The sequence below is a fragment of the Ambystoma mexicanum genome, chromosome 9 (genome assembly GCF_040938575.1).
Source record: "Ambystoma mexicanum isolate Mex_15411 chromosome 9, UKY_AmexF1_1, whole genome shotgun sequence".
Lineage (NCBI taxonomy): Eukaryota > Metazoa > Chordata > Amphibia > Caudata > Ambystomatidae > Ambystoma > Ambystoma mexicanum.
The window spans coordinates 921,064,161-921,089,763 of NC_090931.1; the positions used below are offsets into that span (position 1 = coordinate 921,064,161).

Here is a 25,603-nt window from a genome sequence, read left to right on the forward strand (position 1 = left end):
CCATTAAACAGTCCGTAATGCCTTGGGGAAAGAGACGTAGCGATTGGTCGGTTCCTCCAATATGGTTATCGCTCTTGATTGACATGGTGGGCTACAATGTTCCTGAACCGAGCCCTGGGTTAGCACGGCTTCAAAGTGTAATTTGTTCACAGGAGAGCACATAGCTTCACTGTCACACGACATAACAAGGCTGTGTGACATAGTGCGCAGTCTGGTCCTGTTTTTTTATGTACACAAGTTCTGTGACATACGGAAACCCGTTTGCCTTTCTATTTTCTCTGCTGCTCAGGGGGTGGGACTCGGCAGCTGGCGTCCAAAGCCCCACATCATTCGCAATGTGTGACAGGCTGCCTAAAGATAGAAACAGCTGAGTGTTGGGAACTTCTCAGCCTGCCCTGTGACAAATCCACAAATGAAAAAGTGGCAGCCTCCCGCCGGGAAAAGTAACTTTCTGAGCGTCCGGAGGGCCTTGATTTTTCACACACATTTCCCAACGCGAATGTGAGAGACCCACGCGGGGGGTGGAGACCCGAGGTCCCCAAGACCTTTGCATCCAAGGGCCACTGTCAGGATTTCGAGGAGGGGCTGGGGGAGGGGGAAGGGTGACAGCTGCAGACATCTGACACACGAGACCTCTTTCCTGAGACAAGGTGATCTGATTTCACATGCTGGAAATCTAGCTCAACGCATGGATCCAGTTGTAGACTGTAAAATGCGTGTCTGCACACCCTGAAACAGGATCGGGAATATATGCGTGGGACCTTTAAGCATGGGAGTATATATAAATATATAATATATATATATACACACACATATGTATTACGAGAAGCGAAATGAGTGCCTTCATCCTTGGCTCATCCATCATTGCAAAGGTTTAGATGGATCTGCTGCTTCCTACAGTGCTAGTTTAAGGTTTCAGTAAAACAAGCTCATTGGCACCCATTCTCTATTTCCCTGGCTCCCTGCATTATTCTTGCGCCTGGTATTCATCGCCATCCTTCTGATATATTTCCTGGTTACATTGCATCACTCACACCCCGACTAGCTGTCATGTATAACTAGACCAAGGCGTGTTCTCTCCAGATGCCACCTGCCTGCCACCTGAGTCAAATACACGACACAATATTGCCTCCATTCCCAACGGTCCGCCCGATCCAGTGTTACTTAGAAACGCATGCGCATTCCCGTTCCCACCGAAGCACACAGAGCACCTACCTGTTCACTTCTCCACATCATGTGCGTCATGCTGACCACTTGAGTCCTGCGAAGTCCTCTTGTCTCCCCAACGAACAGTACCCTAAAATAATGATTTCTTGGCCGCTGCAACTAGCCTCATCAAACACTGGGTGTCTAAAAGTGTAGGCTTGTGTGACCAAGGCAGGAAGTTTTTCTACCACCCTTTGCCCCATTGTCAACACCATTCTCTACCACATCAGCTGCTTCAACCGCCTGTGGCTCTCTCCATGCTACGTGGCCTCCCTCCACACCTTTCCCACCATTGTGGCTTCCCCAGATACTGCTGCTGTCATCCTTGGTAAATTCAGATTCCCAGTGATCATTGCGCTCACTGCATTGTCTCATTTGTGTATTATGTTAAGGAGTATTTGTTTGTAACTCACCCTGCAGCAATTAGCCTCCTCCCCTACATTTGTCACGGCCAAATTCCCTATCTCACCTTTACTGAAGACACATGACTCTTAAACAGCCACACTTCTCACCTTCAATTTGCAGGTCACAACATCTACACCACTGACATCTCTGATTCTTCTTACTAGAGTTTAGAACTAATTAGCACCTGGGGCGGGGGAGAAGCCAAACAGGTTATTTCCATCGCGGGCTGAAACTGCCAATCTCAGTCCGCATTCCATGGAACCTGGAGCCTGCATCTTCCCCCACCCTGCAGCACCATCTTACCCCCACCTGCCCTTCTCTTTCTTTTATGGTTCCCGCCACCCCTACGCCCCACTTACCTGTTTTCATCGGCGGCGGGGGTCCTCCTTATGGAGCCACGCCTTCCATATCCCTGGCAGCCATCTTTAGACAGTATTTTCATTCATTGAACGGGACGCGTGCGCTGTCCCGCTCAATGAATGAAAATACTTTTATTTTAAAACCCTGGGTTTCTGGATTGGAATTTCAGGGTGCTAATAACCTGGGCATTTGTCAATATGTGTACCAACACGCTTGCTCATTCCATTTGCCCCCTTTGGCATCCCACTAAGAAAAAAGGTGCAGAATGAGACATTCTTTCTTTGTTGGCATAAAATGCTGCAGATTTATTTTCACAACTACCAAATTCAAAACACTGCCGACCAAATTTTGTGAAAATAGCTCTGAAGGAGCGGCGACCAGACGACTGCTCTGTGTCCAAACCTTGCTTCCCCCTTTCCCAACCAAGTCCACTGTGGGCCAAAGCTCCCCCAACCATTCTTGTCTGAGCCCTGCCTGCCCTTGCATGTGTTCCTGGGCTGGGGGAGTGCCGTTTTGTCGAGAGAAGCTGAGCCCTCATTGATACCTCCAGAAGAGAGAAAACCCCACTTTCCCACGGCTCGTTAGTAGTCTGTATCTTGCCATTCATCGTAAAAACACTGCCTCACCGTTCTGCGACAGCACCGGCCACGCCTTACAATTCCTCCATCCTATAAGCAGGGTGGGTGGGAGGAAAACAAAATGAAACTGGTCCTCCTTCCACGAGCGGCGTCCTTCTGCTGCGATGTCCCTGGAAGCCAGAAGCAGGCAGTTTATAAACCTACTGGGCCGCCCCTTTCCTTTGTCCCCTTTCACTGGCATTTTTGCCTGTTTGGCGGGCTTGCTGCCCCTCGAACATCCTGGGCTTACCTGCACATCTCCCCCTTACCCAGGGGGGAGGGAGGAGAGGATGCTGCCCCGTTATTCGGACGCCTCCTCCATTTCTTTGTGTCGACACCTCCATAGCCTTGAGACCAGATACGACTCATCAGATCAAGTCTTATCGGCCCGGGGACCCTTGTTAAAAGCCCTCGCTTCGCTAAAGCCTTCAATTTGGGCCCTGGCCCGATAAGACCCAATCTGGCATGGCGGTTTGGGTCACAACGCTGTATTGTAATACCTATTTGGGTGCCCAGTCACTTATCAAAGCTTGAATATGTACATCGCCAGTTGCAGTGGTACGTTCAGTTATGCAATCCATGTTACCTTTTTCAATCAATTTATGCGTAAAACCACACTGTATGATACACCTGCTCATCTCAGTGTGTGATTCAACCCATATCACACACTTACAGTGATGTGTGATAATGAAACTAGACCACCCACTCCATGAATGATTATGCACTACTTTGTACCTCTCATTCTCGCATTCCCAATGTATGGAAACAAGTAATGCATAGTCCTAGAACTGCATATATATATGCTGTGTTATGCAATGTTTTTTTTTTATTTGCCCTTTCTGTTATGCCACCTGGCTAGTACCCTCTGGCCATTTAAAGACATCACTAGTCAAGCCGTGGTTTCCCTATTGCAGGCAATTTGCAGCCTGCTGCGAGGAAGGTGAACACATACAGTAGGCATGAAGCATGAACAATCCATGCATGTCATAATATCACAGGCACTGACTTCCTGCCGCTCACTTACACACAACCCTCACTGACGCTCTCACACAAAATCCACTGTTGCCACCGAGGACACAGTTCTGCCACAAGCTCTTCCGCCAGGCACCCCTTGTGTAAGATCCTCTCAGCACGGTATACTAAGCGGATATCGGGCGCTTAATCCCTTTGCCCACTGCGCTGTGTCGACAACACCCCTTAAATCCAGTGACTAGAATACAGAACCCCATCAGGAGCACGTCTCTGGTCCTCGTGCATTACCACTAATATAGCAATAAACAAAAGAGAAAGGGGGGTCACGTGAATCAATCCATTGAGTGAATCAACAGGATAAATTGCTCACTGCGTGAGAGCTAAATGTGGAGATAGGCCAGGTCAAGGAAAGTAAAAAATCATTCAATCTTTAATAGACACATATTCAATTACATTACACATGGTGCTGAAATCACAATAAAAACAGCATAAAACACACAATCAATAATGAACATCTCGAATTAAGGTGCATGTTGGTCTAATGAGCGTCCTAAAGTGTAAAGTGGGCACACTGTGCATAAAATCATTCGGAAACATATTGCATCAGAGGACAGCTTCAATCTCAAATGAATGCCCAATCTATATTCAAAATCAAAATTACATAGCCAAATTAAGGCAGAAAAAAGAAAAGGAAAAATGGAAAAATAGAAACAAGATGAAAAGGAAATAAACAAAAAATTATATATATGTATATAGAGGGCACCATCCCACGCAGGTCAAGACAATCAATGTTTCCTGCGAGGTAAATAGGTTGTCCCCAATCAAAAAACTATTTTATTATAAGCAGACAAGTAAGAATTGCATCAGTATAAACTAAAACGGATGCAATACTTGTCTCCAATCTGACCACAATAGTCAACGACCAGTACCTGGTACAGCTACCAACAATCTCATGGGCTGTACTGGTATCTAACACAGGTAGTTTCGACGACTAGTTAACAGTGTCTAAGCCGTCTGTCTCTTAACCTAGCAGGAGAGAGAAGGCTTGACAGTCGTCTTCCTCAGGACAGGACAGATTAGGTAATCAATTGTGCAAAATACATGTAATTTCTCCACACATGATTTTTCAAAAGGCACTTGTTAACAGACAATGAAAAATGTCTTGATGTTATTCCATTTGCCCCTTCTTCATACGGTTATTCCTTAATTCGTGACGATGGTCAATACGCTCCATTTTCGTGCTACTCAAAGTTCAGATTACATCAAATAGGGGAAGAACATAAGAAAGAAGAGAAAAAGAGTAGTGTGAGACAATACGTCAATAAAAGTTAAAACTGCATAGTTAAAAACATACCTTGACCTGATCTAGCAACCCCATACATAACTCCACACAGGCAGTTTAGAAAACTATTATTCCCAATAGTAATGATCAGGAAATATTCCCACAATCTACTCTCGAAAGAAGTCAGAGGTAGTGAATCCCAAATTGATTGGAAGGATAATGTCAAGGGACATGTCGCCCCTGCATCTGTGCCGTGAATATACAATTAAGTTAATCCAACCAGGCACATGGGGAGAGGAAAGCCTAAATCAATCTCGGCATTCATCACCATCCCAGTGGCAAAAAACAGGGGCGACAGAAGAACCGTATGAAGAAGGGGCAAATGGAATAACATCAAGACATTTTTCATTGTCTGTTAACAAGTGTCTTTTGAAAAAGTATGTGTGGAGAAATTACATGTATTTTGCACAGTTGATTATCTAATCTGTCCTGTCCTGAGGAAGACGACTGTCAAGCCTTCTCTCTCCTGCTAGGTTAAGAGACAGACGGCTTAGACACTGTTAACTAGTCGTCGAAACTACCTGTGTTAGATACCAGTACAGCCCATGAGATTGTTGGTAGCTGTACCAGGTACTGGTCGTTGACTATTGTGGTCAGATTGGAGACAAGTATTGCATCCGTTTTAGTTTATACTGATGCAATTCTTACTTGTCTGCTTATAATAAAATAGTTTTTTGATTGGGGACAACCTATTTACCTCGCAGGAAACATTGATTGTCTTGACCTGCGTGGGATGGTGCCCTCTATATACATATATATAATTTTTTGTTTATTTCCTTTTCATCTTGTTTCTATTTTTCCATTTTTCCTTTTCTTTTTTCTGCCTTAATTTGGCTATGTAATTTTGATTTTGAATATAGATTGGGCATTCATTTGAGATTGAAGCTGTCCTCTGATGCAATATGTTTCCGAATGATTTTATGCACAGTGTGCCCACTTTACACTTTAGGACGCTCATTAGACCAACATGCACCTTAATTCGAGATGTTCATTATTGATTGTGTGTTTTATGCTGTTTTTATTGTGATTTCAGCACCATGTGTAATGTAATTGAATATGTGTCTATTAAAGATTGAATGATTTTTTACTTTCCTTGACCTGGCCTATCTCCACATTTAGCTCTCACGCAGTGAGCAATTTATCCTGTTGATTTCGCTCAATGGATTGATTCACGTGACCCCCCCTTTCTCTTTTGTTTATTGTTCTGTTACTCCCCTGGGTCCACGTGGTTGGGGACGCCTATCCTGGATTACATGTTACCACTAATATAGGGCACACTTCCCCCACACACATTTCTCGCTGCACACCCAGACACTCGAATGCAATTCTCCGTGGACACGCTGACTGGATGCAAGGCCACAGCAGTGGCAGAGGTGCGCTATAGAAAAAGGTCAATTGAAATAGCATAACGTTTATATGTCCTAATTTACAGCCCTGGACTCTGCTGGGTGGCATAGTAAGTTCATCGTTGCCTGGGCGTTCAGTGCAGTGTGACCTATGTTGGAATGCAGACCAGTGTTAGGTGCCGGTGTTGGTTATATACTATAGATTATGTGGCTCCACATTTTGTGTCTGTTTGCTGTGCACCTGTGATACAGATGAGAACATTTTGCTTTATGGCAGATTGAGTATAAAGGTACTTTCTTGTCCTCTACCTGCCCCTTTACCCAGACACACACACATAAAGACTTGCTTTTTTAATGGTAGACTATGTGCTATACAATGGTCAATGACATAGCATAGCATAACAAGGCATAGCAAAACATTTCACTCATTCTCTGTTGGGCAGTACTCGGGATGGCTCATGCCACTTTGGTGACTAGCAGTAAAATGAGAACAAACTAAATGATGGCTCTGCTGAGGCCAGTCCTCTATAAAACAAGGAATTACAATATGTGCCCAAGATCACACACTGTGGTCAAAAAGTGAAACTGGGATTTTAACCCATGTTTAACCACTTGAACATATACCTTCCAAGCTCCACTTGGCACAAATATTTAAAGTTTGGATTTCAAGGCCAACAATAATGTCTTGTAGAGCAGAGCTCTCAAGTTTCCCATGGCTATGCATGAGAATGTCACCCAGTCTGATTTTCCCTGGAATTAAGGGGCTTTAAGTTTTCCTAAATTTCAAACAGGAGAGAATAAAATAAAGTCCCAGAATCCAAATCGAAAAAACAGAAACTTCATGGCATTCTCACACTCAGAGCTCAGATAGTTTACTTATAAAATACATATATCTTATATTATATCCACTTTACAATAAGTTCATCCTTAGAGACACATGTTAAAGAAAAAGCATATTGTTGTTGCTTTATTTTCCACATCCTGAATGGAAAACTAGGATGCTCACAATGCAAAATATAACACGCCTGAAAACATTTTCTTTTTTTTACGCTACTACTTGTATAAAGGTTACTTTTGTCACTAACTTCCAGCAGGCTGTAGTGCAAGACGTTAAGAGCTTTTGCCTATTCGTATAAAGCAACCTTTTTTTTAGATGTCAGATATCCTGGCAAACCTTTAAAAGGGGAGCTTTGCTTTAAGTGAACACCTTCTTGGTAAGGCAATGAGCCCATCAGTGTCAAATAAAGGCTGGGCTGGATAACAGAAAGGGGCATGTTGCAGGTCAGTAAATAGTCACTGGCAGCCCAGTTCAGGACACTGCGCGTGGCCTTGCATAAGAAAGGCAATCAGCCTGAGCTTTGAAACTGCAGCGACTGGGATTGGGACCCTTCTCAGCCTGCCCTGGCTTCTTTCACAATGTAAACACAGATGAAATTAAATAAAATTATATTTTATTTATATCGCCCTCGTAGACAAGTGTTTCAAAGCGTGACCAGGCAAAGGGAGTGGAACAAGGAAGAACTCAAACAGCAATCTTACTAGGCCCAGTGACATTGAGAACACGCAAGGAAAAGGGGGAAAGTGCATGGAAGGGGAAAACATGAGAACAAAAGTCCCGCCCTCTTTTGATGTGCGTTTACATTGTGAAAGAAGCCAGGCCTGGCCGAGAAGGGTCGTGCGGCTGCTTGATGGCTGGATCCGCCACTGACTACAGCACTGGAGATTCTCAGAGGCTAACCCTCTTTCCCATTTAGAAAGAGGGTCAGCCTCTGCGCGGGCCGCTTGAGCGCAAGGCCAAGTGCAGCGCCGCATGCTGCACTTGTTGAGCACCGGCCCTGGTCATTCACCATGTTGCTGCATACTGTGTCACAGTGGATACTTTATGCGTGTAAAGGGATGGTCTCAGAAAACAGCTCATGCAAGCCATTCATCTCATAGATACAATGCTGGTGCTGGCATCCAGTGAGTACTGTTTCAGAAATGTTTGCTGTCAGTATCATCCAAAAAGCCTGAATAAGAAAGCCTGAATGGCCGAAAAGTTCGACCAAATCGCCCATTCAGTGGCAAGGGCTGCTGGGGCTGCAGGGGTGTCCCCCGCACCCTTGTTCACTATACAGTGAATTGGGGGGTTGGGGTGGGACTCCCCCGCAGCCGATCCCGAACAAAGTAAAAAAAAGAAAATAAGGCAAGGACCCTGCAGAGCCGGTTCACGATCACGGAAGTGAAAGGGAACAGGCGTTGCAGGGACACAGCGAGTCGGTTGCACACAGCGAAGTTTGCCATCGCAAGGTAAGTAGGGGGGTTGGGGTAGGGGGGTATGGGTGGGGTTGGAAGCCATTGGCTGCAATGTTCAGGGGATGTATTCCGAAAAATAATTTTGTGTCTTTTCTCCCTCGAACATTTCAGCCACTGGCTTCCAACCCCAATCCTTTGCTGTCATGTAGGCATATCCAGTAGTCTGCAAGATGGAGGTGCTGTTAGAGGGCGCCCTCTCCGCACAACCTGTAAGTGGTGGCTCGTCCATCATGGCTGACTGGGCGGTGCACTCTCTCCCTTTATGGAGGATCCAGAGGGAAGCGCTATTGGAACCTTAGCTCTCCCTCGGCCGCAGCAAGCAACTGTGTTTTGCATCCCCCATTCATGAACCTGGGCCTGCTGTAACCCAGCCAGCATGCTGTCGCTACCTCAAGTTTTTGGGTAATGAATAATGATTGTTTGTCATATGTGTGTGTTAAATAGTGAAAATTGTATTTAATTATGTTTGCTACTGAGGTCAATTTTTCTAATTGTTTTTCTAATATGCGTATACATGTTGTTTTATTTGTGAGACTGGGGCACCAACTGGCTCTTGAACATGTGCACACAGCATAAGAGATGTGTATTGCATGTACTGACGAGCCCAAATTGTAGTCTCCAAAAAAGAAAAAAGGACCAATTCAATAATAATTAAATAAAGCCTGTTTTAGACTAATAATGATGCAGTCATTGTTCTATATTGAACTCTTAGGCGTAGGTCAGAAAATAAGCTGTTCTTTGATTATAACATTGTTTATGTGCACATTGTGTACTAACACATTTTGGGAAAATCTTGGCAACATACTATATAACTATATTTGCTCCTCGAGCATGAACATGTATTCTTACACTGGCAGATTAATGGCATGTTTTGTGATCAGAGGCAATGTAAAGTGTGTTTTACTATGACAATGCAGGCATATATTTTGGAAAATGCTCCTGTGTAATGTTGGTGAGCTAGCATCTATGGCATTTTCGATGTGTTACTCTACAGAATCAATTGTACACTGCATAGCTTTTCACCCAATATTTCACAGTGCGTTGCGGGTGCTTATTTTGTGAGAAAATAAGTGCCAGGGCCCAGATATTTTCTAGCAGGCGTGTGACACTGCGGGCAGGCAGTTCCCCACCATTGCTGCCACCACCCACAGCTGCTCCCCCACATTATTGACACATTTGGGGTTAAACTACAGCCCACACCTGCTCATTGGGGTTGATGGATGCTCTGGCTATCATAGCTTGATAATAAATCTCAGTCTGAGACAATAAGTGCCGGGACTCAGAAATAAGTGCCAGGGCTGGCAAACACCTCCACAAATTAAGCACTGGTGTGCTGTAATTTAACCATTGTACCCCGTTATGTTAAACATGTTCTCACATAGACAAGCCCCTATACGCCCCATGGCTGGTTGGGCACCAGCTCTACCCTTATTATCATTGCTCATTACTGGGCAATATCGAAGGAAACGATTCCACAGCCACTGATGGCACCTTGATCCTGTAATGCGCAAGATCATCTGTTCCCCGTGGTGGCTCAGGGTAGCGTGGTGTATGTTGCCATATGCGTGGGCTCATCAGCAGTGAGCAGGCGGGTATAGTGTGCTTTAAGTCTAGAGTCTGCTCTGAGGAACAGCCCACTCTTGGCTCGCCCTCATTGGGGTGTGAGCGGTCTGCACTTCCGCTTGCACCCAATGAGCCCTTTGTGGTGTGTGCCTCCCGGCGCAGAATGTGGGAGTGCTAATAAAAGCTGCACTGGATGCCCCAGGGACCCATCTACCTTGCCCAGGGCTTGGGTTCATACGTCACCACTTAGCTAGCTTGGGGATGGAGAGGATAGGTGGCCAGAGGTGCTCCTCATTGAAGTACATTGCGAATGCATTCGATCGATTTTCACCACCCTCACAGTCGAAATGCTTAGAGACATTTGGAAACAGGCGCAGCCTCCCTGTGGAAATGCACCTGGCAGTGGCAGAATTTCGTGCCAGAGGGGCGCGGTATCCTGCGGGTGGTGGGGGGGGGAGGGGGAGAAAGGGGGGGTGAGGCAAGAAGAGGGGGCTCTTTCATTATAAAAGATAAAAGGTCAGTGCTGGCTCTTGATATTTTTAATTGGAGGTGTGTTAATATTTCACCCAAATTAAGTGTGAACCTCAGGTGCCCAAATTAATGTTTGGCAATTCGGGGTGGAGGGCCAACCCCAGCATTGTAAAAAAAAAACAAACATGTGCATTAATGATGCAAAACACAGCACAATATTTAAGAAAACGTGGGTATAAAGCCATTGAATTTGCAAATCCATCAGCAGGATAACAGACGATAAACTACAAAAGATGTTTGTTCATACTGCCTGAGAAATATACACCAGTATTGCGACTGTAAAACACTTGGACAATGGTGCAACACACTATGTTCGCATATCAGCCACTGTGCGTAAAGAACATCGATGGTTCCACTCCTTTCATCACCGACCATTCAGGTGTGCATGTGCCCCACTCCAACCATACACACATCCAAACAAATTCCGTCACTCACACATGCTCACACACTCCTTCTGCCTTGCACAAACACACACAGAGACTCACTCACAAAAATGCACACACTGATTCACACACGCATATGAACACACACACACATGCGCACACACTCCTTCTGCCTTGCACAAACACACACAGAGACTCACTCACAAAAATGCACACACTGATTCACACTTGCATATGAACACACACACACATGCGCACACACTCCTTCTGCCTTGCACAAACACACACAGAGACTCACTCACAAAAATGCACACACTGATTCACACTTGCATATGAACACACACACACATGCGCACACACTCCTTCTGCCTTGCACAAACACACACAGAGACTCACTCACAAAAATGCACACACTGATTCACACTTGCATATGAACACACACACACATGCGCACACACTCCTTCTGCCTTGCACAAACACACACACAGAGACTCACTCACAAAAATGCACACACTGATTCACACTTGCATATGAACACACACACACATGCGCACACACTCCTTCTGCCTTGCACAAACACACACAGAGACTCACTCACAAAAATGCATACACTGATTCACACTTGCATATGAACACACACACACATGCGCACACACTCCTTCTGCCTTGCACAAACACACACAGACTCACTCACAAAAATGCACACACCGATTCACACTTGCATATCAACACACACACACATGCGCACACACACTCACATACACTGCATTCACAACACCCATGCCCACACAAACCTCTTTTGTTCTTTTTTTCTGATCTTTCCACGTGCTCGTAGTGTCATCTCTCCCCCTGTCTACGTCTCTTCTTTGCATTAGCAATAATTCAATCAGTCAACGCCAGTAGAATCAACACCTGGGGTGCCCTGGAGGTCCGGGGAGCTTGTCGGAAGGTCACTGAGGTGGGAACCAAGAGGGAATCTGGCAGTGTTTCCAAACACCCTTTGTACTAGGCCATCCAAGCACCCTGTGTACTATGACCGGGCCAAGGCCTGTATTACACCGAGGCGCTGCCTAAGCATAACACACCACCAGAGAGTAATTGGATGCATTCACCCTGTGCTGTTCAGTGCTGGGCCTGTTGCACAGGATTCTGGGCAAAGTACATGTCCAACGCTTACAGCAATATTTGTACGTACTTGAAAATGTGAATTTTTGTAGTTTGGCTCATGCCTGCCCAACCGAGTGGTGGGCGGGGGATGCACTGAGTAATGAAGGGGAACCCGGGGAGGAAGTCATCTCCCCTTTCCCCTACTCCTGCCACTGGCACTTGCTACACATGGCACAGTCGCTGGACTGCTATTTAACTGTTTCTGGCATACTGTGGGCTAGCTCTAACCTATATTGAAATGTATTCACCACAAAATGGCCACACAGGTGACTCCATTTTAACATGAACTGCGCAGTATTATTTTTTCTCAGAAAGTTATTTCCTGATCAGGGTAAAGTAACAGTTATTGTCAGATCGCTGAAGGCTGACTGTGTCATGGTAGATCTATACAAATCCACCAGATATTATTCTCTCATTCATGAGCTTTAATATGAATAATGGAATATTCAGGAAATATTTATCTTATAGCAGGCACATTCCACTATGTGCATGTACAGCTTAGTAGTGTGGAATTAAGTATATGAAATTGTTATTATTTTTTCTTGTGAAGGCACTAATTGCTGCTGTTGCAGCCAGTTCTAAGCGCCAAATCGAGGGTTCCTACAGACAAAATGTGATCAGGTTGCGGGTAAGCAGCATAGTGAAACAGGTACGATGTGAATGCATTCATGAAATCAAGCACCACAAGCATACATCAAATCATAGAAAATCCTGCTGGCACAGGCCACTTTCCACCTCATTTCCTGTTTTTTCCTGTTCTGCACAGAATTCTCGTTTAAGATCATGTCAGGCTCGAGTTTGAAGCAGGAAGCAGTTGTCCCTCAACCACAATTCCCACATCAAAACTGTAAGCCGCCCCAAGGATGGGGCCCATCAGCAGCTGTGTAGAGAGACATACCTGATTTCCCCTAGAGCAGACCAAGGCTAGAAGGCAAGGACAGGACCATACAAGAAGAAGCTGTGGTAGAAGGCTTGAGTCTTGAGAAGGAGCTCATTTTAGATAATTGGCAAAGGGTTCATAAGGAGATGGATCTGGAGACAGGAGGCAGGATGAGAGACCAAGGAGGTTGGGGAGAGAAGGTCCCAGGGGGCTGGGGTAAGGAGGAGATGGGAGGCTTGGGAGAGACGCAGAGGGTTTAGGAGATAAACACGGGTGGCTGTTGAGAGAAAGAAGCTTGGGGTCTGGGAACAGAGGGACCCAGGAAGCTTGGGGGAGAGAGAGACCGAGGAAGCTGAGTAGAGGAACAAGGAGGTAGGGAGAGAGGGAGAGAGGGAGATAGGGAGAGAGGGAGAGAGAGGGAGAGAGAGGGAGAGATGGAGAGAGAGAGAGAGAGAGAGATATTTTTTGTTTTTTGTTTGTTTTTTGGGGGGAGAGGCATAAGATGATGGGGTAAAATAAACCCTGAACACTGGAAAGAGAGACAGACGCAGGAGGCTAGAGAGCGAGAGACCCAGGTGGCTGGGGACAGTACGCTCCAGGGGGTTGGGAAGAGGAAGGCCCGCAGGCTGGGTACAACAACCTATGAGACAGGTGAGAGACAGACGCAGGAGGCTTGGGAGAGAGAAACCCATGAAACTGAGCAGAGAGAGAGAGACACACAGGAGACTATCGTGAGAGAGAGAAAGTAACCCTGGAGGCTGATTAGTAGAAGGGCCAATAAACTGGAGAGAGAGAGACTGCTCCGGGAGATTGAACAATTTGTAATCTTTGGGCTTTCTTGTCACGAATATGGAGCCTCTTTCATTATCATTTGCATGTAATGGATACCCTGTAGAATGTTTCTGGTGTTGAGGTTTTGCCACGTGTATCAAAGTAAGTGTTTATATCTGTGGTTGAGCCTTTTGGCTGGAATTCCAGGGAACTCACGCAGCAGTTCTCATGTTGACTGTCTATTTCTTTAGCCGAAGCGTGTCTTTGCTACTCTTCATGAAGTAAGCACAGGATGTGGAAGGGCGATGTGGGGGGATAATGCCTAAATGACTTCCTAGTGAATGCCATTACTCCTACGATTGTTCTTCCTCATCACAGTCCTTATGATCCCTCCCTCCTTGACATAATTTAGCTTTGGCTAAATGGAGCTTGGGTACAAACAGCATGTGATGCAGATGAGCTTAGAGGCGCAGGCAGGGTAGGGCCTGAGCGGTCAAGTCCCACCCACAATCTGTAAATGCCCACCCAGCAGCGCTGTGTGTGCATTTACAGATGTTAATGTCACTGCAGTGGGCCCATCTACATTAGCTTCCGGACCCACCTGTTAGACAATCCTGGCTACGCCTCTGATGCTGCTTACTGATGTGAGGAGGCAGGGGCCAACGGAAGCAGGAGTAATTGTAACTTTTTGGGAATCCTGTCCCGCGAGTTGGATTCACCGCATGACATAAGGAATTTGTCAATGAACAGTAGTATTAGGAATAACGGCAGTTACCAGTAAGTCATTTAAGACTTTCTCCTCTCGACAGCTCTGCAAGAATGTGCGTAGAATAAAAGATGAATTCAGGGATGAGAGTATGGTGTACGTTTGTGCGACGTTTATGTGGTGTCTCACACATCAAATGTGTAACAAACTGCCAGTCTGTAATTTTCCTGCAAGTGTTTGTTATTTTCTTTTAAATATGTTTTGTTGAGTACCAACATATTACCAGTACTAGGGTGTCAGGACCGGTCCTTTTTTCTGCCCAAAGTTGCATTAGTTTATTACATTAAGCAGGTGATTGTTCTGAAGGTTTATATCCATCTTCCTCTTCGAAGAGGATGAGGAGCCTGCATCTCCTAAACAGTTGCAGTCTTCTTTGTGCAGTCCCAAGAGAGGGTGTTTCAGTTCCTTTCTGTGGCTTCTTAGCCTGCCAGCCAGGGTTTCAGATTTCACTGGCCACATTGAGTAAGAGGGTGAGACCTCAGTTATGATGAAAGCATTTCCCCTTGAAGAGCTCTTCATTTGGAGCAAGGAGAGTTGTTATTGTGACAAATTGACTTCTGCCCCGGAGTAGTCCAAGGATGAGTAGAGGCTGAAGCACCGGCGCAGCCCTCACAAACCAAGGGCTAACACAATCATAACTGTAAAACAGGCTCAGTTAAGAGACGTATCCCCTTCGCCCTTTGAGGTAACCTGGGCTGAAGGAAAGCTATACTCTGAAGAGGTGTTTGAATGTCATTCAGTAGCAACCCAAATATCAAAGTATAACAGTCCAAAATAAAGGAATGCCCAATCAAGGTTCTATACATATATATACTTTGATTAAACACACCATATGCAAGAATAATTAAATAAAAACACTACAAAAACCCAATCCTTATGAAAGAACAGAGAATCAGCAAAGATACCAAGATGCAGCACTCTGATTAAATAATATGGGTTAGGAGGGAAGTAAAAGGCTACAATGTTCTTTAAAAGGATATGTTCTTAGGTGCTAAAGGGATAAATGTTGCCGAACTAGCCTCTAAGGCCCAAAAATGGGCCAAAGGGACAGTTAGCAGTCAATAGTACCTTTTTGCATTTCTTGGCAGTTTGACAGCATCGAATTAAGCTTTGAGCAGTTCTGCAAGTTTTTAATACCACATTCGGGTGCTGCGAATTGTGTTGATCCATGCGGCAAGGTGGTGTCGAGCTGGCGTGAATCTGGAGCTCAGGGCGGTTTCTAAAGGCAACATTCAAGCGATGCAGGTCGGAGCTTCCACCAGGATCAGTTCGGGGTACAGCCAGTTTGAGTTGGGGTTGAAACCACTGAGAAAGGTCAACAAGTGATGTTCCAGTGGTTCAACGGTCGGTGACTGTTCGAAGCAGTGATCCTCATGCTTCGGTGTACAGTTCGATCAAGTGTCAATTTGAGTTGTTTGTGTAACAGCTGATTCGAGTTGGCGAGTGACGCTCCAACGGTTCGAGTTGGGGTCTGCCGTTAAGCAGTTGATTTAAGCAGGTATTGGACCCGTGAGGCATGTTTGCAGCATCAAGCTTGTTTGAGATGTAAGCAGACTGATTTAAAGAGTTTGGTTAAGTCCGTAAGGCAGCACCGCTGGGTCCTGTGGTTTGAGATGCAGTGAACCCGCTTCAAAAGCAGTTTTCAACCGGTTTGATGTAATGAAAACAGGGATCCTGGCTATCTTGTCTCTCAGGGTGCTGTGAATTCTAATCCAAGTATTCCAGGAGCAGATTGGTCCTTGTTCTCAGGATCCCAAACACGGGGGAGACTGGTACACAACTACCGTGGTCATTCAACACAGTGAGGTCCTGGGTACCATTGTAGCTGGCAGGTCTTGTCCCAAAAGCAGTTCACACGCACTGGTCCCTGGGGATGGTTAGGGAACAGATATTCTTCCTGACTTGGACTCACCTCAATGGCGGAGGACTTTTGAAAGATCAAATCTCCCAACAGAGGTCCAATTAATTCTTTCTCAGGTCAGGTTTTTGTGCAAGAGTGAATCAAAGAAGGAGTGGGAGACCCATTCTTTAAAGGCAAAAATCCACATGGGATTGGACTAAAGCTAGCCTGCTTTAGGGGTCTAGTATCTGTTCTCAGAGCAAGTGGGATTTGCCTTCTGATATCACACCGAAAGTGCTTTGTGCTCAAGGAAGTGGCAGGGACAGGAAAGAAAGATAGAGGCAGAGAGAAAACAAGATGGCGGAACATTCCTCCAGCTGTAAAGAGCTCCCACTGTCTACACTAGATATTAGATAACAGCACACCGATGCGAGGCTACTCCTGTTGTGAATGGTGATGCTCTTTAATTCCTGCCTGTAACAAGAGGGACAGCCCTGAATCGGACAGGATGTAGTGGGCTGAAAAGTAAACATATAAACAGGGGGTAATCCTATCCTCACAAATTCAAAGTCCGCAATAACTTCTTGCAGTTATGATTTACACCTTCATGAAAAACCTGAACAGCGGTAACTAATACTTATCGCTGGAGGAAGAAGCAACCACCTTCTGAGATTAGTCTACATAAGCCTTTTTATTATTCTGGCTATTCATGTAGCTTTGTATTAGTTTTTTTCTCAAAAAATGTTAAAAAACAACATGATTTTTTAAACATAACCAATAAATATAGTGACAATGTGCAAAATAGTGAACAGTGCAAAATGCAGTCAGTTATAGATATAGAAGACAGGCAAATAACATATTTGTTTGATGTGCTTATTCATTAATTCAAAGAAGCTAGAGATTAACACAATATTACTTATGAATCTCAATCTCATAGTTCTTATTTTGTAACATACTGCATTTAGTATCTGCTTTCTTTAGTCCAAGCAGTATGGGCCAATGAAGCTTGAAGAATAAAGTCTTTTGGCGCCTAGCGCTAGTAGTGTGCCCAGGTGGGGCTTAGTCAGACTTTAAAGAGGTGAGTCTGTCTGTGCCTAGCGCTTTGTGGAATGACCAGAAGGGACTGGTCCAAGACCAAGAGAGACTGGTCGACGTCTATGGAAAAGTGAAGGGAATTTGGTGTGGTCCTTGAACGTGGTCCTAAGAATTTTGCCACGTGGATCACTGACGTTTCGGTTATTGTGAGTCAAAACCTTCTTCTGGGGCCTTGTGAGTGCAGGTCTCCCTAAAGACAGACAATGGACAAATGAGTGCTCAGTAACAGGTACATTGGTTTTTCTTTGCTGAGTAAACAATGTAAAGTTTAAAAGACCTTATGGGTGAAAAGATAAAAACCAAGTGACGACGGGCTGGAGGCCCTTGTGGCCCTTACACTGACCTTTCCATGAAGCAGTAAAGAGGTTCCGCTCCAAGTCATTCTTTAAGTTCGCAAGACAGCAATAGCAGAGATCTTGAATTGGTCTGCTTGTATTTCGCTGTGCTGCATGGATGGCAGAGACAGTGTGCTGGAGGGCCTGTCTTAAATCAATGTCCTGTAGTAATATGAATGAAATAGAGACATAAAGAGGGGTGTTTATGAAGGGAATCAACCCATTTGCAGTATCGAAATTGGCAAGTAAAGACTGCACCAAGGTGCTCTGTGTGGGGGGCGAGGGAGGCTGATGGTGTCTGCCTTCAAGTCAAAAAAGTTTGTGCTCACCTAGCAAATGTATGAGGATGGGTGCTCCGAGGTTCGCCACAATGTGTGGATCCTCCAGGTGCCTGGCTAACATTGAGCTGTACTGTTGCCGCGCCCTGCGCGCATGCGCGAACAACATGTGGCTCCGGAGCGTCCATGCGCATATGGTAAGGCGTCCGAGTTGTCCTTGCTATGGAGACATATGTGGCAATGGGACACTGATCGTAAATAATAGTCTTGTGTGAAATGTCAAAGTTAATAACTTTGAGTTCGCTGGCCGAGCGCAGCATTTATTTATCAAATAAGTGGGCGGCTGTGCTGCTGCTCCCAGGACGGCTTCCTGTGAGTGGCTGCCTCCCTGGAGAGGGTTTTACCTGCCCTGACAAAGGAACAAAGAAAGGCAATCCCCAAGACTACATTCCTGCCAGCAGTGGCAAGGTCCCAAGGGCTCACAAAGCTGACATATGTGTTATCAAATCGCTGTGGCTGTAATAATTATGAAAAACACCATCCTTCATACTATAACTCAGGTATGGCTTATATTTAAAGATTTGTCTGCCACCAAGAGGATAAACTACTGATTATTGGGTTTTGGTGTAGGGGGCATGTTTTAAATGCAGCCCCTACGCTGAAGAGGCTTGGCTGTCACTGCAGCAGCTCAAATGGGCACCCTGTGACCTCTGAACCTGCTCTGTGCCTCTGGTAGAGCAGGTTCTGCAGATCAAGATAGTGATGCAGCAGGGCACGAGTACACAATATGCTTGTAGCATGGAGCCAATGAAAGCGGAATCTGATCAGCAGATGTCCCCTTCCGAGATGGAATTACACGCATCATTTTATTCATCAATAAAAATCAAAAAAGGCAGTGCTTCTACACCCTTGGTAGATGGCAGTTCCTTGCAGTTATTGAGGTAGCAGCTTCATGGCCACCAGAAAAAGCATTCCTCTATCTAACATAGGCAGTGCAGCTACATGGGTATTTGTGGATTGATGGGCACATTGTTTTGGTATTCCTTCAAAGGTTTTATGAATTGGATGAGGAAGCAGTAGTAGTTCCCTACTTACATATGGCCATTTCCATTGCTTCAAGTCCTACTCTTCCTCATCACATTCAGCACACACCAATTAATTAAACATTTATGGATCTTTTTTTTACGCGCTTAATACCGAAGACCAGTCTCTATGCATGGGACTTGGGTTCAAACCTGTACTGCTCTGCGTTGTCTTGATTCCAAGACAAACACATCGCCCCTGAGCTATCCTCCCGACCTAGACGATTGCCCTGGACTTATTTATGGAAGGCATGAGGAGTGGGGGGCGGGGGGCCAGGTAATAATTCAAGGTGCTATATTTGACTGAGTGAGTCTTACATAGTCCAGCACATGGATCCTAGGGCTCCTGGGAATCTAAGGAGATACTGGTGACATTCACCCAGTGAACAAAAGCCTTTGGCACTGTAACACTGTCACTTTTTTATCATTATTAAAGAGACTAGAAAGCACAGTTATTCTGAAAATACGTAATAATTGCATTGTCCTCTTACAAGAGGTAAAATATGTTTTCATTGTATTCCAGAAACTGCTTGTTATTACAGTCACTTACACAGTTTTGCTGGATACTCTGCCCATTGAACTTATTATACTTATTATGACAATGATGCATAGAAATATACACAACATAGCAATGCATCTTCTTTGCATAACAGTTCCTTTAGTGAATACCATCAACCCTAACTGTTTAGAAAATGAATCAAGATAAGCTAAATATGTGTGGATAACTTTGCTTACGTGTTGTATGTAATAAAAATGTGTCTGTGTACCGAGCATGTTAGTTCTGGTATGCTAAACAGGTCAGCATGCACAGTCCAACGCTTACTGTACTTTCTTACTATGTAGCATGTTTTAAATGTATTTCTCTGATCTTGTTTTAGCTCAAAGAATCATTTAAGGATCTCAAAAAGAAGTTTAATAATTTGAAATTTAACTACAGCAAGAAAACGGAAAAGGCCAGGAATTCGAAAGTTCTAAAAAACCATATCCAGCAAGTGGAACTGTATATTGAAAAAATCCAGGTAAAACCTTACGAAATCTATATAGATTCAAAATAATAAAAGAATGCTGTGATGAACCGGCTTTAGTGGTGCCAGAGCCATCATTATCTGCTGCCCATTCATTGCTTTCACCGGTTCTTTGGGTTGACTGCTGTGCTCCTTATTTTGTATGACCTCTACAAGGAGTCTGCAAATCAGGGCAACAGTGTACATTGCTTAAATAAATCGACCACTGTAAAGAAAAAGAGCCAAATTGGGCTGCTATGCCAGGTTTCAATGATTTGTCATTCACATTCAAGGACCCAATTTAGCGAACACGAAATAATGTATGTCAGAGACGTAGTTACTAAATGTAGTGCCAACAGATACTATAAAGTAAAATCCATAATGAGGGCAATTGAGATGCCTCAGTTTCTATGGACAACATACACATGGTCTCTACGTAGGACAAGAGTGTGATTAAGATTAGAGGGCCAACCATCATTCTTAATGGTGCATCTTGCAGGCCAGAGAGCTTTGGTCACACACCACAAGTTACATATTGTATAAATCTGCACAGGTTCTGTTTCTAAATACACTGTAGGGCAATGTTATGCCGAAATATCCATGTAAGGACCAATACACTCTCAGTTACAGGCCTCCATGGGTCAAGGTAGTCAGAAGGGATGAACTATCTTTATATATAAAGCTGAATGTACGTATGTGTGTATGTTTGTCCGGCTATACAAAGCTACACCGTTGAACCCACATCTACCAAATTTTCCATAGATGACTCTTTTGTCTGGGGCAAGATCGTAGTCTATGTTTGGATGCAAAAATAATTACTCAATAGACACTCTCATTTACTGATGCTCACCCCGATTCACAACAATAGGTACTAGAAGGAGGCAAAATCTGGAAAAGTGTCTGAAGCAAAATGTTCGATACGTTGGTTATGTCATTAAAATGTATTACTACTGTACACAGTTTGGAAGTGTTTATTAAAATATTTTTAAAGGGAGTGAAAACAAAAGATGTAAAATGTTTTTTAGCACGCCACTCCAAATATGGGAAATGGCAAGGTTACAGTTTACTTAAGTTAATTCACGAGAAGAGAAACCCAATCAATCAATCTTTCTTGGACATTTTCTCAAATGTGCTGAAGCCAGTGAGTGACTGAAACATGGCGCACACAAAATGAACATCACTTGGAAAAGCTCCATCTGATGCAAAGCGAAAATCAATATCAAGAGCTTCTGAAACATAAACAGCAGCATGACTTGCCGACCAGAGGACAAGAGCAACATTCTCCAGGGCAAATGAGATGCCATGCCAGAGCAAACGGAAGGAAGACTTGCTGACATGAGGACAAGATCAACATCCTCCAGGGCACATGAGACACCACTCAATCAGGACACGGGCAACGCTGTGTACCCCAGCTAGTACACTATATAGTTGTTGTGGTTTAATATTGCTGCAGAAGATAGTAGCAGTATTTGAAGGTGGATTACAATTTATGGTTGTACTTTTTCTTATTGTGTTACAACTTTAACAAAAAAACTTTTCGCAATCAGATTCCTGTTAGTAACATTAATTTAAAATACAGTGTTTCCATCCTTCTAAAATCCATTAAACATAATAAAACAGAAGAGAAAAGATAATGCATCATCCAATAAGAACATTGTGGCTGCTTGGGCCACCAGCCTCAATTTAAAATTTTTGAAACACAAGTAATTTTTCTCCATACCAGAGTGAAAAAAACAATATATGCCTGGTTATTCCCATACATACGTCCATCCCATGCCAAGTGCGGGGGAAGATCCCCTGACTCCCACCGAACATAGGGCACCAGCCCTCCAAGCAGTGAGCGATGCACAGTCACACAGGAGATGCTGTACTGATTCCACCTTATTCTCCCCATATAAACGACAAGCCCGTCCTGCTCCCGTTACTTGGCTCCAAATCCCTCCATTTCCCCTGTTTAAACAGAGTTACATTTCAATTTCAGATAGTCGCATATCAGGCAATTGCCTGCAATTTTCTGGATGTAGGAAGGTATGCAGTTCCCTTTCTGAATATAGGCAACAAAATCTTTTGCATGCCCTTTCGTACTGACATTAACCAAAGATTTTTCGGACCCGTACCAAGATATAATACCTTTCATGATTTTCTTGAAGCCCTGCAGAGGAATATCCAGTGGGAGCCCATTGTGCCAAATGCAACAATTGTACTGCTATATCACATGACTTTGCGATGGTGCTCAAAAGCATTAGAGCCCCTCTAGTTGTATAAGCCACAAAGATTAGGCCCAAAAGGGAGCCCACCGGGGCATTAACTAGTTTACAAAAGAGCATTAAGCAGCAGAGATATATTTTACATTCAATGGGCAAAATTTCGAATTCCAGCACAGCCATTTCCATAGATGTATGTTTTGGGAGACATAGAAGGATTTTCACAAGGGATCCTTCAAACTTACTTATCTCAAAAGTTGTGTGAGTTCCCAAATTTGAACACCTTACAGTAGGAGGGAGGCAATCTTGGCTTGGTATAACTGCATCAACAAGTCACATGAGAATCCTCCTCCATTTCGTGCAAAGGTGCTGATCCCACCTAGTATGGAATAAGATCCCAACCGGACCGGGTCCAGTTATAGGTTGCCTTGTAGTCTCTGATCTAACTGTATCCCCAAGTATTTATATGAGGCAACCACCTCCAGTTTCACCCCCTCAATTCCCCAGCTCAACCCTTTTTTCTTGGATCTCCCTTGGTTGAACATTATTATTTTAGATTTGGAAGTGTTGATAACTAACAAGTTGATGTTAATATACTCAACCAACCTATCCAGGGATACCTGCAGACCTCCCAGTGTTAAATCCAGTCGGGCTAGGTCATCTGCATAACCCAGCCATTGAATTGGAAATTTTGGAGGGATGGCAACAGAGTTATGTAACCCCCCCAAGTCAGATTGAACAGTATGGGGGTTAGGATACAGACTTGTTTCAAGCCGTGATGCGTTAGTATTCAAGGCGAAGACCCCACACTGGTCCAATCTGACCTTGACTCTGGTGTTAGAATACAGTAGTATGATCATCTTAAGTAGGACAGGTGGAATCTTCAAATGGAACAACTCCCCCCAAAGCCTATTGCAATCCACTGTGTGAAATATGGCACTTAGATCAATAAATGCCACATAGACTGATCAGACCTGCTGTTGTATAATGGTATGATAGCACAAGCCTATTCATAGTGGTGCTTGAGTTCTTGCGGAAGCACGTCTGATTGAGGGGAATGATGTTCAGGGATTCCGACCATTCCTCCAGCTCCTTCAAGAGCACCCGGGCAAAGATTGTTGTACTTTTTACATTTGTTGCTGATACTTCTATCAGTTTCCTGAGACAAACAGACTGACTAAATCAACAGAACTTTCAGTCCGGAACAAAGTGGCCTCCTCAATGATTACCAGTCCAGCTTGCACCCCAAATGCAGTACTGAGTCTGCAACCATTCAGACACAGGGGCCGCATGCCTATTTGTTTTCTCGGTTTCCTTCGATACAGTTGACCACTTAGCACACCTCTCCCTTCTCACTGACAGAATGGGTTTCTCTAGAACCGTCCTGAAAAGGTTTGCACCCTACTTATCTAGCAGACACCAGGCCTAACAGATGGGCTCATTCAGATCCAACCGACTCCCTGTCCCATGTGGGGTCCCCAAGGTTCCATGCTCCCCCCAATTGTCTTCAAGCTCACATAAAACCCTTGGGAAATCTGCTAAATGAGTCCAAAATAGCCATTCATCAGTACACTGACAACACTCAGCTGTACTTCTAGGTCAGTGGAACCCAGCACTTTGCTCCTCTGCAAGTGCCTGGCTGCCATCCAAACATGGATGTCAACTGCCTACCACAAACTGAACCCCACCAAGACTGAATTCGTCCTCATCGGTCCCCCTACCAAACATCTTGTGCAACAGTGGCTAGATGACATCTGCATGGAAAGATTCACACCTCAGCTCTGAAACTCAGCCATATCCCTGAGCTTCAATGTTGACAGTAGGTTTTTCTTCCAAAAGCACATAGCCAAAAAGATGCGAACTGCGTGGTTAAAGATCTCCACACTCCACAAAATGAAACCCTTCTTTCCCTCACATGACTGTGGACCAATCCCTCGTGATTTCACACAAATAAGACCACAACTCTCCAACAGTGCACAAACTTTACTGGCTCCACCTGCCTGCCAGGATTATATTATAAACTGCAAAGCAGCCATGAACAGAACACCAACATACTTGGTGGCTAAACTACACACCTCTGGAGGCTCTAGTACCTCACATAGCAAAACTGTCAAAATGGTGGAGTATAAGATACCATTTACTTACCTATGGTAATGTTCTTTCAACTGGTTGTTCCTCCCACGTATTCCTAATTTTATGATATTTCCATATACAGCTTCAGCTGCTTCGGAAATGTTTCCAGCAACGGGCGCTGCGCGTCAATGCCTGTCGACTTGATGTCCCTCAGAGGCCTCTGTCTCGATGTTGACGTCATCGATAGTATGAAGCGCGTGTAGCGAACGTTAGCTTCAGTTCCGTTTTTTACGTGTATAGGATATCATACACCAAACAGTTACTCCTCCTAAAAGAGCGAAGACTGCAATCAGCTGGAAAATTCTACTGCGGGCCAGGTTGGGAGGGGCGATGAAGAATATGTGGGAGGAACTTCCAGTCGAAAGAATTTTGCCATGGGTAAGTAACTTGTTTTTCAAATGGATTATGTCCTCTCATGTATTACTCATTTTATGATAAACTCCCAAAGCAATGTATGAATTCCTGGAGGACGGAGCCAGAATTTTCACAATCATGATAATTTAGGAGTTTCTTTATATGTCTGTGTGCACAGAATGTAGCACTGTGTAATGATTGTTGCTTGATAGAATGTCGGAGGCAGGCTGTATGTTCATGTCTTTATTATCAAGAACAAGTGTAATTATTAAATTAAGAGAGAGATATAAAACATCCACCAGCCCCGGGGACGAGCTGGCCCCAACTGTCACACTTGACTGCATGGAATGTATATTGACAGTAAACACTCCAATTGATGACATCACAGCCTTGTTACACACACACCCTGCTAAGTCCAGCCAGATCAGCCAAGCCAGATCACTACACACTGCCTTTCTAAAAAAAAACTTTCCTTGCTTGAGTAAGAGTTTAAATTATAGTGTTTGGTAAAAGTGTATACAGACAAACATGTGGCTGCTGCACAAACATCTTTAATTGGGACTCCCCTCTGTAAGGCAGAGGAGGTAGCCATGCCCCTGACCGAATAAGCTCTAAGACCCTCTGGAGGATCCTTTCCAGCTAATGTGTAGCAATCAGATATTCCTAAAATGATC

General features: G+C 44.4%; 1 protein-coding gene across 1 annotated transcript in view; it reads left to right on the forward strand.

Annotated features, from left to right (window-relative positions):
* The window catches only part of CCDC141 (coiled-coil domain containing 141), a 676,030-nt gene that overhangs the window by 545,615 nt on the left and 104,812 nt on the right, over window positions 1-25,603 (forward strand). The window contains exon 18 of the mRNA XM_069616100.1: window positions 20,113-20,253. Coding sequence (XP_069472201.1) covers window positions 20,113-20,253 — 141 coding nt within the window. The remainder of the gene's footprint in view (window positions 1-20,112; window positions 20,254-25,603) is intronic.